At 43.9% G+C, this 15,208-nt stretch overlaps 1 protein-coding gene across 1 annotated transcript in view; it reads left to right on the top strand.

Moving 5' to 3' along the window:
• Positions 1 to 5,426: 5,426 nt before the first annotated feature.
• MALL (mal, T cell differentiation protein like) overlaps positions 5,427 to 15,208 on the top strand; it is a 34,742-nt gene continuing 24,960 nt past the window's right edge. Inside the window, exons 1-2 of the mRNA XM_001085442.5 lie at positions 5,427 to 5,545; positions 7,675 to 7,870. Coding sequence (XP_001085442.2) covers positions 7,766 to 7,870 — 105 coding nt within the window. The 5' untranslated portion in view covers positions 5,427 to 5,545; positions 7,675 to 7,765. The remainder of the gene's footprint in view (positions 5,546 to 7,674; positions 7,871 to 15,208) is intronic.

Genomic DNA, 15,208 nt, shown 5'->3' with positions numbered 1-15,208 from the left:
TTACTGTCACTTTACAACTTAGGTTTTACTCTTTTCTTTCTACGGACCGTATTTTTAAAGAAATGCTTATGCAATAATTTAAATATTTTTTAAAACCATAAAATAAATTTTTATAAGGAATACTGTTATATCTAAATTTAAACAATATCTTTTTCAAAAACAGCTACTCAAGTTAATGGTATAGATTTCTATAAAAGCAAGATTTTGTCAAAAACTAAATTTATGATTATTCAAGAAAGTGAAAAAAACAACCCACAGAATGGGAAAAGATATTTGCAAATCATCTAACTGATAAGGGTCTAGTATCCAAAATATTTAAATTTATGAGTGTTAATAAAATGTATCTTGTTCAATGAAGAGGAAGTTAAAGTGATCCATTTGAGAAAGTTGTATCACTTAATTCAGTCTGATACTTGAATGTGATTTACCCTAATTAAGTACAAAAGCAGAATCGCTTTTGCCTTTTCAAGTCAAGAAAATAAGTGCTCTGTCAAAAGAACAAAAACAGACTTTCGGGCACTGGAGACTGGAGTTGATTCACCCTTTCAGAGAAGAAGGATGAGGTACTCAGGTTTTGTTGCATTTCAGATAAACTTGTGACTGCTGGTAAAATGTCCCAAGCCTTTCCTTTTAGTGATAAATAGTAACAGCCTGCGTTAATTGAGCACCTACTGTGTGCCTGAGCATTTCTCGTTAACCCGGTTAATCCTCACACCTGCTATAGGAGATGGGTACTGTTTTTTATTATTATTATTATTATTATTACTAGTCAAGGCCAAATAGGTGAAGTAACTTGCCTAAGGTCACAGCTAATAAGTGGCATAGCTAATATTCCAAGTAAAGATACCGTGTATAATTTTAAACAGCCTAAGATGTTCTGCCTCATCAGTGCAAACCTTTTAGAATTCCATATGAAAATAAAATAGGAGAAAGAGTTTAACCTAAATAATTAGAATCCCATTAGAGGTACTTTCTTTTGATGGCATGCTGCCTTAAAAGAGCCATTTATTTTTAGAGATCTGTCGTATTATGAAACTTCTGGGCTATCCTAGCTAACTTATCCTAAACCCTTAACCTAAATTTACCTTGAGCCCCAGTCTCAGAAATTAACATGGTATGAAAGTGTTTCCAGACCAGGCGCAGTGGCTCATGCCTGTAATCCCAGCACTTTGGGGGGCCGAGGTGGGTGGATCACCTGAGGTCAGGAGTTCGAGACCAGCCTGGCCAACACCATCTCTACTAAAAACACAAAATTAGCTGGGTGTGGTAGTGCGTGCCTGTAATCCCAGCTACTTGGGAGGCTGAGGCAGAAGAATTGTTTGAACCTGGGAGGCGAAGGTTGCAGTGAGCCAAGATTGCGCCATTGCACTCCAGCCTAGGCAACAAGAACGAAACTCCGTCTCAAAAAAAAAGAAAGGGTTCCCAGCCACAAATGTGACAAGTGAGGACTGAGCCTTGGAAAAGAGATTTCATTCTCCAGGAACTCATTTCAGGAGATCTCTCCCTGTGCGTGCCCTTCTGCCCTCAACCACATGATACAAGGCTGAGTGTGGCCAACACCTTCCTTTTGCCCATCAGTTGCTTGGGCACACTTACAAAGTGGTGCTCCCACTTCTCTAGCACCGTGGCCCTCCCCAGCTCCTGCTCCCAGGGAGACAGTTTTGCCTTTCAAATGGAGGTGGTAAGTGTGGACAGAGACTTTTCCCTACTCCTATTGAGTTGACTCCTCTTACTCTTAGTCCCCTGCAGTCCTGTTTTTGAAAGAACATGAGCCCATGTCACTCCTCACTGTGAAAGTCATTTCTCTGTAGAAATGACTTTTAATTTCTAAGCTCCACCTTTTTATTTTTTATTTTTATTTATTTATTTTTTGAGGAAGGTCTCACTCTGTCACCTAGGCTGTAGTGCAGTGGTGCAATCACAGTTCACTGTAGCCTTGACTTCCCCGGGCTCAGGTGATCTCCCACCTCAGCCTCCTGAGTAGCTGAGAGCACACACACATGCCACCATGCTTGGCTGATTTTTGTGTTTTTTATTGTAGAAACAGGGTCTCACTATGTTGCCCAGGCTGGTCTCGAACTCCTGGACTCAAGCAATTCTCCTGCCTCAGTCTCCCAAAGTGCTGGAATTTCAGAGCCACCATGCTTGGCCATCTTTTTATTTTTTTTAACCATTTGGCTTATTCTTAGTGTTAAGCCAGGGGTGGGGCATTTTGAGTGAAAGAATATGCTAGTGCATTTCTTTCAGTGCATGTACAACATGAAGAGAAGGCTTTTTTTAGAATGCATTTTCCAAGACTGTCTTCCATGTTCATTTGAGAATGTGTCATGAGCTGACAAATGTGGACAACTTCATAGCTTCTGACACATTAGGAAAGTATAGGGACACCAGAGAAAAAGCTTAAGTGAAGCTTAGGCCAGAAAGTGAGGTACATACGGAAGGGGGAGACCCAGGGGCGTGGGCATTTCTGCCGTTAAGAGACTCCACCTTCTCTTCAGTCAGTGGAATCTTTTTCTTTTTTTTAAACAACAAAATCTCTGTGACTTTAAATGCCACTTACTGGCTTCCAAAACAGGAAAAGGTTGTCAGGGAGCCAAAAACATCCTGGAAATGAGTCTTCATGGGTCTGTGTCAAGGAGAATGACTTCGGCAACTCACAGAATTAATAGTAAGTTGTGGGGGGCGGGCAGCAGCAGGGTCACCAGCAGACCTTTGCCGAGTGACCACACATGTGGTGCCCACCTGTGAGGCCAGGGGGACTCACCGCACCCGAACCATGGGAGGGCAGGCAGGGCGGGGTGTCTGAACTGTAAACTATGTGGCCCACTCCTCCCCACCCTCCCCACCTCTTAATTGGTTGAGTGTCATATCCGTCAGGTCTGCAGAGGTGAAAAATGTTGCAACTCGCTTGCCTGGGTGCTTGGAATGAAAGTCTAGGGTCAAAGGCAGATATTAAAGAGCAGGTAGAGTCTGTCTTCAATGTTTTTAGGATCTCATATGCAAGGCCAGAGCAACTCACATAAAACCAGTTGAAATACATAACCCTGTGTACAAATGGAGCAAGTTTGACTTGCCAACCCAGTAGCAGTTGGGAAACTATCAGTTTAACAGAGGAAGCCAGCAGTGTCCTCTGCCAGTTGAGGGCTTTTTCAATTTGCAGCATTATAGGATATCCTTTGCTGTGAACTGCCTCAGCTTCCTCTTGTGTGAAGCATTCTAAATTGGAAGCTTTCTTGGGGTGTGGAGGTGATCAAAGACAGCTGTCACCTAGCTGCTGTGATCTGTTTCCTCAAAACAAAGAGGCAGAGAAAGAACCTTACTTAGGGCACTTTGCATCTAAGTGTTACGATTGTCCATTCCTCATTTACTTAATAAGTGTTGAGCACCTGCCATGCTCCAGGCACAGCATTGGGCTTTGAAGATAGAGTGACAACAATCCTGGCAAGATCTCTGTCCTTACATGAGGTGGACAGTAATCACCCAAACACAAAAAATAATTCCAACAGTACTATGGCCAGGGCTGTTAGTGGCCCTGTGGCAGGCACGAAGTCAATGGTAAGTGTACGGGTGTTCCTTCCTATCCTCACTCTCCCTCTCCCAACGCCACTTTCTGTTGTTGGGGACCAGTTAGATTTAAATACATTTTCAGATGAATCCCTCACTATTTGAACTGCCACATTTACTACCTGAAACTCAAGGACACATGGATTTCGTAACACTGTATCCCTCAACACTCAAACTTGCTCTCTGAATTCTGATATTTGAATGCAGTAACCAAGTCAATTTGGATAAAGAGGGATGGGTATAAAGATAAGTGAATGGGCCAGGCACAGTTGCTCACACCTTTGGGAGGCCAAGGCAGGCAGGGTGCTTGAGCCCTGGCATGCAAGACTAGCCTAGGCAACATGATGAGACCCCATCTCTACAAAAATCCAAAAATTAGCCGGATATGGTGGCGCAGGTCTGTAGTTCCAGCTACTCGGGAGACAGAGTTGGAGGATTACTTGAGCTGAGGAGGTTGAGCCTGCAGTGAGCTGTGATCATCCCACTGCACTCCAGCCTGGGCGACAGGGAAACCCTGTCTCAAAAAAATAGTAAGTGAATGGCAAGTGAACGGCTATGGGCTATATTGTCTCATAGGCAGGAAAATGGAGGTTGAGGATGTTCTGCTCAGTGATGGCTGATACTGAATGAGGCGTGCAGGTCTGTGTGCAGCAATATAAAAAATCATTCATGGAGTACGGCTCACACTTGGGACTTTGATAGTGTGTCTGTCATTTAGCCCTTTTCTGATACTCTGTAAGACAGACTGGACCTTAACCTGCTCATTTGCATCTGACTTTGCCAGAAAAGATTAACTTTGCAGAACTTTGTCCTTTCGAAGAGACCATTTTGGGGAATAAAAAGGTCTCCATGCTTTCTGAGCTCTTCTCCAGGTAGGAATCTCTGGATGACCCAGACATTATCCCATTGAGTCCTTCCTTTTTCCTGGCAGCTGTTCGGTACTTGCCCAACTCCAGGGACACAAGAAACCAGACACAGTTCTGCCTCATGGCTATGAACATTAATCACAGGGTCTTCCTGAGTCTACCCCATTTGAGAGTTAAAGAGACCTTGATCTGTAGAAATAATAGTTGCAATCTAGTTGTGTCTAGCAGGCCAGAACCAGTGGACATGTGTGTTCTTGCAGCAGAAAAGGGGAGAGCTCTGCTCCTACAGGGGGAGGCTACTGTAGTGGACATCTGGTGTTTCTGCTACCCAGCCTCCATATACTTGTCTCTTGGTAACATCACCTCCACCTTGAGTGTCATTGTTCAAGTCACTGGATGAAGTCTCACCGGAAACCATTATTACCTCTCAACCTCTCATTTCCTAAGGTAATAAGTTCCTTTCATCACTAAAGCCAGTTGGAATGGGTTTTTTTTAACATTTGTTATTGAAAGAATCCCAATGGATACAACTGTCTATTCTTTCCCCCAAGTATCTCTGAATTTCTTCTGGCCTGTCTCTTCCTTTTCATGGAACTAGTAAATTGTTTCTGAAAAATGATAAAGCAATTTCTTAGTGGGAAAAGAGTTTAATAAAGAGGAGTCAAAAAAAGAGATAAGCAGTTGTCTTCAAAGTCTTTATGACTGTTTTCATGACTGTTTCAATCATTCAAAAACATTTATTCAAAACCATTTATTGAGTACCTTTTGTGTACCAGACGGTATTCAAGATGGTGGATATGGTTGTGGTTCACCACATGAGCAAAGTTTTGGCTCTCCTTAAGCCCACATCCTGGAGAGGGGCAGGGGCAGGGAGACAAACAATAGGCAAATTAGTAAATCAGGGAAATCTTGGGTAGTGAAAAGTGCTTGAAGAGTTAAGCAGGATGTTGCAAGTTGGGCTCTGGTCAAGTAGAGAAGGATACTCCTCTTCCTTTCACTAAATGCAATTAACAGCCCTGGACAGAATGCATGGAGAAGCTAACTGAGGATTCTAGAAAAAAAAAGCAGGAATATTTTGGAAGGAAACCAGAATTCAAAACACTACTAAGCTGTTGGTGAGTTTCCCATTTTCTTTCCTCTGGTACCTCTCAGCCGGGGTCAGAGACCACCTGAAACCCAGAACTGTACGCAGGATGCGGACAAAGACGTCTCCAAAAGAATCCCTGTTTCTGGTCTGAGGAATGGGAAAGGGGGCCCCAAAGAGTCAGAGGGAGTGTAGAAAATCTCTGTGTTTTGTTTGTTTGTTTATTCTTTCCTTCCTCAGCCCCTGGGCAATCAAGTGACAGTGATGGTGGCAATGGAAGTAGCAGCCAGGCAGGTACCTGGAACTCTGAGAAAGGGGAACCTTTGTCTCTCACCAGAGGAACCATGATCCTAAAAGCATGGGGGGAATAATTGTTACCTTTGTCTCTCTCTCTGTCTCTCTCTCTCTCTGTCTCTCTCTTTCTCTCTCCCCAACCCCCCGCCCCAAACCCTGACACACACATTGCTTTGGTCCCGAAGATAGACACAGTCACAAGAAGTGCACAGCAGAGGAGGAAAATGAAAACCTTGGTCTTTAGCCAGAGGACCAAGGCATATCTTCATTTCTTAATATGCTAACTGCTTCAGAAGGTGGAGGTGGCTCAGGGCCTCTCAATGTGAGACTAAGGGGTTATGGGTTGTATTATTATCTCCATTTCATAGATATGAGCCTAAGAAGGTTGTTTTTCTTCTTACTTAAGCTTTTCCTACTATGCCATGTTGTCCATGGGCAAGTCAAAGGTATCCTACAGCCTGTAAGAGTGGCACAGTGCTTATTTGCAACCTTTAAGAGAGGTGGCAAGATGTGGGATTCACGGAGAAATCCCTGCTTTGCTTGGATTAATCCTGTAAACAAGGTGGCGTAGGTGAGACTGGGGTTGGCAGGTGGGATTAGGGTCTCCCTTACTTCCTAGTTTCCATAGCCTGGAGAAAAGGGATGCTCAGTCTGGTTTGAGATCCACTGGGGGGTTCATTGCCTTTCTTTGCAATGCCTTTGCTCTTAGCTTCATTTGTCCAAACTCCTCTCTCCCTGGGCTCTCCCCAGACCAGGCAAAGGCTGAGCTGGCTGATCTCCCCACCTGTGGCCCTGAGGGCAGGACCTGGAATTCCCCATTTCTGCTAATGAGATCAGGACATGGGCTCTTCTAATTAATCCAGCCCTCACACAATCTTCCCCACATGCTCTCCATACCAGGGAGCAGCTGGGGGCAGGAAGAAGGGACCCCAATCCCCAGCATCCTGAGCACACTCTTTCAGGGCAGGTTGGGAAAATGAAGGTTCGCCAATTCAAAGGCGGAGGGGAAATGGTTCAGCCTTTGGGACTTGTATTTGGTGTGAAAGGAGTTGCTTGCTTCTGGGTCACAGCCCTGCAGTCAGCTCCCCTACTTGCCTGGGAGTCAGGAAGAAACTTCTTGGCCCCAAGCCCATTTAGGGGCAAGGCACTGGCTGGAAGGAAGGTCAGGGAAGGAAGGAGGTTGTCCGCCAGAGGCAGCAGCCAGCCAGCCCAGCCCTTCTCTAGTGCCTGCTGCTGTGGTCCTCTCCCAGAGAGTGGGGGGCCTTCCTCCATCTGCCCCATGAGGAAAAGAGCAGTGGAGGACCATGGAAAGGGATCCAGAGAAAGAAGGAAACACCAAGTCCCAGGGGCATGAGCTGGAAGGGAGGGCTGCTCCTCCCAGGGGAGGCTGGCGACCGAGAGCTGCCACCAAGAGTGGAAAAGGAGGGAGCTGGGCAAGATCCAGCATTGTTAGTAACCAGCTCTGTGGCCTTGAGTTGACCTCACTGATTCTCAGTCTCCTCACTTGGAAAAGGGCAAAACAGCCACGTGCAGGCCGTGGTGGGCACCCGGGCTGTCTGCAGATAGCATGGCTCATTGCTGGTCCTCGGTACACAGCCCTCATAGCCAAGCAGCCTGAGCCTACACTCTGGGCCCAGGGGAGTGACTGTCGCTGGCATCCCCTAGAGTAACAGGCCCTAGGAGTCAAAGATTCCTTAGTTGGAAAGGTCTAGAAAGAGACTCCCGCTCTGCTCCCTCCTGCACCAGCGCTGTGTCCCCCGCCGGCCAGGCAGGGCCGTTCGATGCCGCTGGCCCGCTCACTGAGGATCTGTTGGCTTCAGCGAGTGGAAGGACCTGCTCGGCTGGAACTTTTTTTTCCCCTCCCAGACGACGTCCGATGGGTGTGTCGCGCAGGAGGTGATATTTGACGGGCTGCGCTCGGGCGAGCTGCCGGGAGTGCCCAGCAGGGGCTGACAGCATGGCCTCGCCCGACCCGCCGGTCACCAGCTACGCCCCGTCCGATGTGCCCTCGGGGATCGCGCTGCTCCTCACCATCCCTTTCGCCTTCTTCCTGCCGGAGCTGGTGAGTGCGGCCCCCCGGCCACCTGCAGAGAGAGAGGAAGGGGGAAACCGGCCTCGGCCCCAGACCAGACCGCGCCGAGACAAGGGGGACCGAGCGCAGGGGCTGCGGTGGCCGCGAGTCTCCCACCGGGCGCACAGCGGGGTGCAGCTGTACTCAAGAGACAGATCCCACTCTGCGCCCCGTCTGATGCCGCCAGGGGGGTTCCGCCCTCCAAAACAAAACCCACTTGGGTGTGGAGGCCTGGGGGGACGTTGCTAAAATACTCAGGATTCCCAGGAAAATGTTGGAAATGAATTATAATTACATGGCTTCTTTTGTCCAACTATTTGTGCCTTTCTGATTTGAAGTGGGGAGACTGTGTTTCCCTCTGGGAGCAGGTTTTCTTAATTGTCATGTCTGCTGACTTTGAACTTTGACTTTTGTGGGGTCCCCCACACAAGGTAACTATGACAGCATCTGCCATAAAACAGTCGTGTGAGGCACCCTGGTTGCAAATGAGAACCTGTCACTGTATTACTCTCTGGGGCGCCCTACGGCTGAGTCGTGGCCCTGATCCCTGGGAAGCCTGCCTGCTCCCATCTGCAGAGCTGTGCATATGCAGTGTTCCACACTGCACAAGTCCCCTCTGAACTGGCTGGTACCACATCCTCTTCATGGAGGAGCACACTGAAGTCTGGGGTCCAATCAGGGCAAAAGAGTGTGTTTTGTTTTTCCAGCACCTTCTGAAATATCTAGCTTGTGGGTGGTATTTTCTTACCTGCCCTGAATTTGGCAGTGCTGTCTCTGAGCAGGGAGGAAAAGATAGAAAGTGGATCTACTTTTAAATCGGACGTGACCGGCCCTTCTCACTCTCGTCATCTGCCTGCAAAGTTGGGCCTGATCGAGCCACTTTTAGGCAAACTGGCTAATGGGTGACCATTGATGGCAACCAGAAAGAGAACCAGGTAGGGTGGGCCTAGCATCTGAGTGGCTCCAGTTGAAACTCCACCTAAGAGGCAGGTTTCTGCCAAGGCTACCATCCCCAGCACAGCGTGGGCATCCTGCCAGACTGATGACATAACCTTGCTCTGATGAGTCCTATGTGCCAGGCCCTGGGTGTGCCCCTCACCTTGGAGCAGCCACATGGGCGGCCGGGGTACTGGTTGACTCTGCCTCTTTTTATTGAGCCTGTGGTTTATGTCAGTCCTGCAAGCCCCTGGTGACAGGGCACTGCCTCCTGGTGATTTCCTGTCTGCTGGGGAGAGACTGTGAGCATCTCCCCCCCCACAGTTGGATGGTAGCCTCAGCAAGGAGGGACCTTCTGAACTCTCCAGGCCAGGGAGGGGTCCAGGCCTGCCACCAAGAGTTGGACCTCAAAGAACAGGCATTCATAGGCTGGGGGGAAAGAGAGGGAAAGGCCTAGAGGCCAGGGGAGAAGTCCTGGAAGCAGGCTAGATGCACGGTGTTTCCGGAATCAGGACAGCTCCCAGGGTGAGAACTGTGAGAGGTCGTGGTGGCTCCACCTGCCCTGCTCCTGCCAGTGAAACTCCTGGGAGAGCAAAGTGCATGCTCATGTTGGGCTCTGAGGCCTTACGTGTTGTGGGGGGTGAGGGGCTCAATGACAATCAAAATTGACATTGGCCCAATTGTCTTCATTTACTTGTATTGTTAAGTAATGTGAGATTTACAGTAAAGCTGCAATAATAGTACAGAAAGTTCTGTGTACTCTTCCCTCAGCTGCCCCTAATGCCTGCATCTTCCATGGTACAACTCTTGAAATCAGGAAACAGTGATACTGTGCTATCAAGTACTCTATAAACCTTACTTCAGTTTTGCTAATTTCCTCACTGATGTCCTTTTTCTGATCCAGGATCCTGGCCAGGATCCCACATGGCACTTAGTTGTCATATCTCCTTCATCTCCTTTAATCTGGGACAACCTGGGTCCTTACCTTGCCACTTCTGAAGAGTACTGATTAGTTGTTGTTGTTGTTGTTGTTGTTGTTTTTGCTTTTGAAAAATTTATTTTTCCATAAGTTATTGGGGTACAGGTGGTATTTAGTTACATGAGTAAGTTCTTTAGTGGTGATTTGTAAGATTTTGGTGCACTCATCATCCTTGTGTACACTGCACCGTATTTGTAACCATATATATATATCTCTCTCTCACAGTTTCTTTATCCACCCATTGATTGATGGGCATTTGGGTTGGTTCCACAATTTTGGAATTGTGAATTGTGCTGCTATAAACATGTGTGTGCAAGTATCTTTCTTGAATAATGACTTCTTTTCCTCTGGGTAGATACCCAGTAGTGGGGTTGCTAGATCAAATGGTATTCTACTTTTAGTTCTTTAAGGAAACTCCACACTGTTTTCCATAGTGGATGTACTAGTTTACATTCCCACCAGAAGGGTAGAAGTATTCCCTGTTCACCACATCCACACCAACATCTGTTGTTTTTTGATTTTTTTGATTATGGCCATTCTTGCAGGAGTGAGGTGGTATCACATTGTGGTTTTGATTTGCATTTCCCTGATCATTAGTGATGTTGAGCATTTTTTCATGTCTGTTCCCCATTTGTGTATCTTCTTTTGAGAATTGTCTATTCATGTCCTTGGCCCACTTTTTGATGGCATTTTTTGTTTTTTTCTTACTGATTTGTTTGACTTCATTGTAGATTCTGAATATTAGTCCTTTGTCAGATGTATAGATTGTGAAGATTTTCTCCCACTCTGTGGGTTATCTGTTTACTCTGCTGTCTGTTCCTTTTGCTGTGCAAAAGCTCTGTAGTTTAATTAGGTCCCAGCTATCTATCTTTGTTTGTATTGCATTTGCTCTTGGGTTCTTGGTCATGAAATCCTTGCCTAAGCCAGTATCTAGAAGGGTTTTTCCAGTGTTATCTTCTAGAATTTTTGTAGTTTCAGGTCTTAAGTTTAAGTCCTTAATCCATCTTGAGTTGATTTTTGTATAAGGTGAGAGATGAGGATCCAGTTTCAATCTCCTACATGTGAGTAGCCAATTATCCCAGCACCATTTGTTGAAAAGGATGTCCTTTCCCCATATTATGTTTTTGTTTGCTTTGTCCAAGATCAGTTGGCTGTTAAGTATTTGGGTTTATTTCTGGGTTCTCTATTCTGTTCCATTGATCTATGTGCCTGTTTTTATACCAGTACCATGCTGTTTTGGTAACTATGGCCTTAGAGTATAGTTTGAAATCAGGTAGTGTCATGCCTCCAGATTTTTTTTTTTTTTTTTTTTGCTTAGTCTTGCTTTGGCTATGCTGGCTCTTTTTTGGTTCTATGAATTTTAGAATTGTTTTTTCTGATTCTGTGAAGAATGATGGTGGTATTCTGATGGGGATTGCATTTAATTTGTAGATTGCTTTTGGCAGTATGGTTATTTTCACAATATTGATTCTACCCATCCATGAGCATGGGATTTGTTTCCATTTGTTTGTGTCGTCTGATTTCTTTCAGCAGTGTTTTGTAGTTTTCCTTGTAGAGGTCTTTCAACTCCTTTGTTAGTTATATTCCTAAGTATATTATTATTATTATTATTATTTGCAGCTATCATGAAAGGGGTTGAGCTCTTGATTTGATTCTCTGCTTGGTTGCTGTTGGTATATAGAAAAGCTAGTGATTTGTGTACATTAATCTTGTATCCAGAAACTTTTGCTGAATTCTTTATCAGTTCTAGGAGCTTTCTGGAAGAGTCTTTAGGGTTTTCAAGTTAAACGATCTTATCGTCAGCAAACAGTGACAGTTTGACTTCCTCTTTACTGATTTGCATGCCCTGTATTTCTTTCTCTTGTCTGATTTCTCTGGCTAGGACTTCCAGTATTATGTTGAAGAGGAGTGGTGAGAGTGGGCGTCCTTATCTTGTTCCAGTTCTCAGAGGGAATGCTTTCAACTTTTCCCCATTCGGTATTATGTTGGCTGTGGGTGTGTCATAGATGGCTTTTATTACATTAAGGTATGTCCCTTGTATGCCAATTTTGCTGAGAGTTTTGACCATAAAGCGATGCTGGATTTTGTCGAATGCTTTTTCTGCATCTATTGAAATGATCATGTGATTTTTGTTTTAAATTCTGTTTATGTGGTGTATCACATTTATTGACTTGCGTATGTTAAACCATCCTTGCATCTCTGGTATGAAACCCACTTGATCATGGTGGATTATCTTTTTGGTATGTTGTTGGATTCAGTTAGCTAGTATTTTGTTAAGGATTTTAGCATCTATGTTCATCAAAGATATCAGTCTGTAGTTTTCTTTTTTGGTTATGTCCTTTCGTGGTTTTGATATTAGGGTGATGCTGGCTTCATAGAATGAATTAGGGAGGGTTCCTTTGTTCTCTATCATGTGGAATAATGTCAAAAGGATTGATATCAATTCTTCCTTGAATGTCTGGTAGAATTCTGCTGTGAATCCATCTGTTCTTGGACTTTTTTTTGTCAGTAATTTTTAAATTACTGTTTCAATCTTGCAGCTTGTTATTGATCTGTTTAGTGTACTAATTCTTCCTGATTTAAGCTAGGAGGGTTCTATTTTTCTAGGCATTTATCCATCTCGTCTAAGTTTTCTAGTTTTTTGTGCATAAAGGTATTCCTAATAGCCTTGAATGATCTTTTGTATTTCAGTGGTGTCAGTTGTAATATCTCCTGTTTTGTTTCTTAGTGAGGTTATTTGGATTTTCTCTCTTCTTTCTTTGGTTAATCTTGCTAATGGTCTATTAATTTTATTTATCTTTTCAAATAACCAGCTTTTTATTTCATTTATCTTTTATGGGTTTTTTTTTTTGTTTGTTTGTTTCAATTTCATTTAGCTCTGCTCTGATCTTGGTTATTTCCTTTCTTCTGCTGGGTTTGGGTTTGGCTTGTTCTTGTTTCTCTAGTTCCTTGAGGTATGACCTTAGATTGTCTATCTGTGCTCTTTCAGACTTTTTGATGTAGGTGTTTAGGGCTATGAACTTTCCTCTTAACACTGCCTTTGCTATATACCAGAGGTTTTGATAAGTTGTGTCATTATTGTCATTCAGTTTGAAGAATTTTTTAATTTCCATCTTGATTTTATTTTTGACTCAATGCTTTCAGAAGCAGGTTATTTAATTTCCATGTATTTGAATGGTTTTGAAAGTTCCTTTTGGAGTTGATTTCCAGTTTTATTCTACTGTGGTCTGAGAGAGTGCTTGATATAATTTCAGTTTTCTTAAATTTATCAAGTCTCGTTTTATGACCTATCATATGGTCTATCTTGGAGAAAGTTTCGTGTGCTGTTGAATAGAATGTGTATTCTGTGGTTGTTGGATGAAATGTTCCGTCAATTGTAATATCTCCTGTTTTGTTTCTGTTAAGTCCATTTGTTCCAAGGTATAGTTTAAATCCATTGTTTCTTCATTGACTTTCTGTTACAATGGCCTGTCTAGTGCTGTCGGTGGAGTATTGAAGTCCCCCACTATTATTGTGTTGCTGTCTATCTCATTTCTTAGGTCTATTAGTAATTATTTTATAAATTTGGGAGCTCCAGTGTTAGGTACATATATGTTTAGGATTGTGATACTTTTCTGTTGGACAAGGCCTTTTACCATTATATACTGTCTCTCTTTATCTCTTTTAACTGATGTTACTTTAAAGTTTGTTTGATATAAGAATAGCTGCCCCTGCTCACTTTTGGTGTCCATTTGCATGAAGTGCCTTTTCCCACCCTTTTACTTTAAGTTTATGTGAGTCCTTATGTGTTAGGTGAGTCTCCTGAAGGCAGCAGATAGTTTGTTGGCGAGTTCTTATCCATTCTGTGGTTTTGTGTCTTTAAAGTGGAACATTTAGGCCATTTACATTCAATGTTAGTATTGAAATGTGAGGTACCATTGCATTCATCATGCTCTTTGTTGCCTGTCTACTTTGGTTTTGCTTTTGCTTTTTAACTTGTATTTTTGTTTTATAGGTCCTGTGTGATTTATGCTTTAAAGAGGTTCCATTTTGATGCGTTTCCAGGATTTGTTTCAAGAGTTAGAGCTCCTTTTAGCAGTTGTTGTAGTGGTCGTTTGGTAATGGCAAATTCTGTCAGCATTTGTTTGTCTGAAAATGACTGTATCTTTCCTTCATATACGATACTTAGTTTCACTGGATATAAAATTCTTGGCTGATAATTGTTTTGTTTGAGGAAGCTGAAGATAGGTCCCCAGTCCCTTCTAGGTTATAGGGTTTCTGCTGAGAAATCTGCTGCTAATCTGATAGCTTTTCCTTTATAGATTACCTGGTGCTTTTGTCTCACAACTCTTAAGAGCCTTTCCTTCGTCTTAGCTTTGGATAACCCGACGACAATGTGCCTAGGCAAAGATCTTTTTGTGATGAATTTCCCAGGTGTTCTTTGTGCTTCTTGTATTTGGCTGTCTAGGTCTCTCACAAATCTGGGAAAATTTCCCTTGATTATTACTCCAGATATGTTTTCCAGGCTTTTAGAATTCTCTTCTTCCTCAGGTACACCAATTATTCTTAGGCTTGGTTGTTTAACATAATCCCAGACTTCTTGGAGGCTTTGCTCATATTTTCTCTTTTTTTTTTTCTTTGTCTTCATTGGATTGGGTTAATAATTCAAAGACCTTGTCTTTGAGCTCTGAATTTCTTTCTTCCACTTGTTAAATTCTATTGCTGAGACTTCCCAGAGCATTTCACATTTCTAAAATTGTGTCCAAAGTTTCCTGAATTTTTGACTGTTTTTTCTTTAAGCTATCTATTTCCATGAATATTTCTCCCTCCACTTGTATCATTTTTTGGACTTCCTTTGCATTGGGCTTCGCCTTTTTCTGGTCCCTCCCTGTTTAGCTTAATAACTAATCTCTTGAATTCTTTTTCAGGTGAATCAGGGATTTCTTCTTGGTTTGGATCCATTATTGGTGAACTAGTGTGATTATGGGGGGTATTGAAGAGCCTTGTTTTGTCGTATTACCAGGGCTGGTTTTCTGGTTCCTTCTCGTTTGGGTAGGCTCTGTCAGAGGGAAGGTCTAGGGCTAAAGGCTGTTGTTCAGATTCTTTTGTTCTACAAGGTGTTCCCTTGATGCAGTACTCTTCCCCCTTTCCTATGGATGTGGCTTCCTGTAAGCCAAACTGCAGTGATTGTTGTCTCTCTTCTGGATCCAGCCACCCAGCGAATTTACCTGGCTCCAGGCTGGTACTCCGGATTGTCTGCACAGAGTCCTGTGATGTGGACCGTCTATGGGTCTCTCAGCCATGGATACCAGTGCCTGTTCTGGTGGAGGTGGCAGAGGGTGCAGTGGACTCTGTGAGGGTCCTTAGCTTTGGTGGTTTAATGGTCTATTTTTGTGCTGGTTGGCCCCCTGCCAGGAGGTGGCACTTTCCAGAAA

The sequence above is a fragment of the Macaca mulatta genome, chromosome 13 (assembly GCF_049350105.2).
Source record: "Macaca mulatta isolate MMU2019108-1 chromosome 13, T2T-MMU8v2.0, whole genome shotgun sequence".
In the NCBI taxonomy this organism is placed as follows: domain Eukaryota; kingdom Metazoa; phylum Chordata; class Mammalia; order Primates; family Cercopithecidae; genus Macaca; species Macaca mulatta.
The sequence above is the reverse complement of the archived record's forward strand: the minus strand, read 5'-3'. Positions and strand labels throughout refer to the sequence as shown.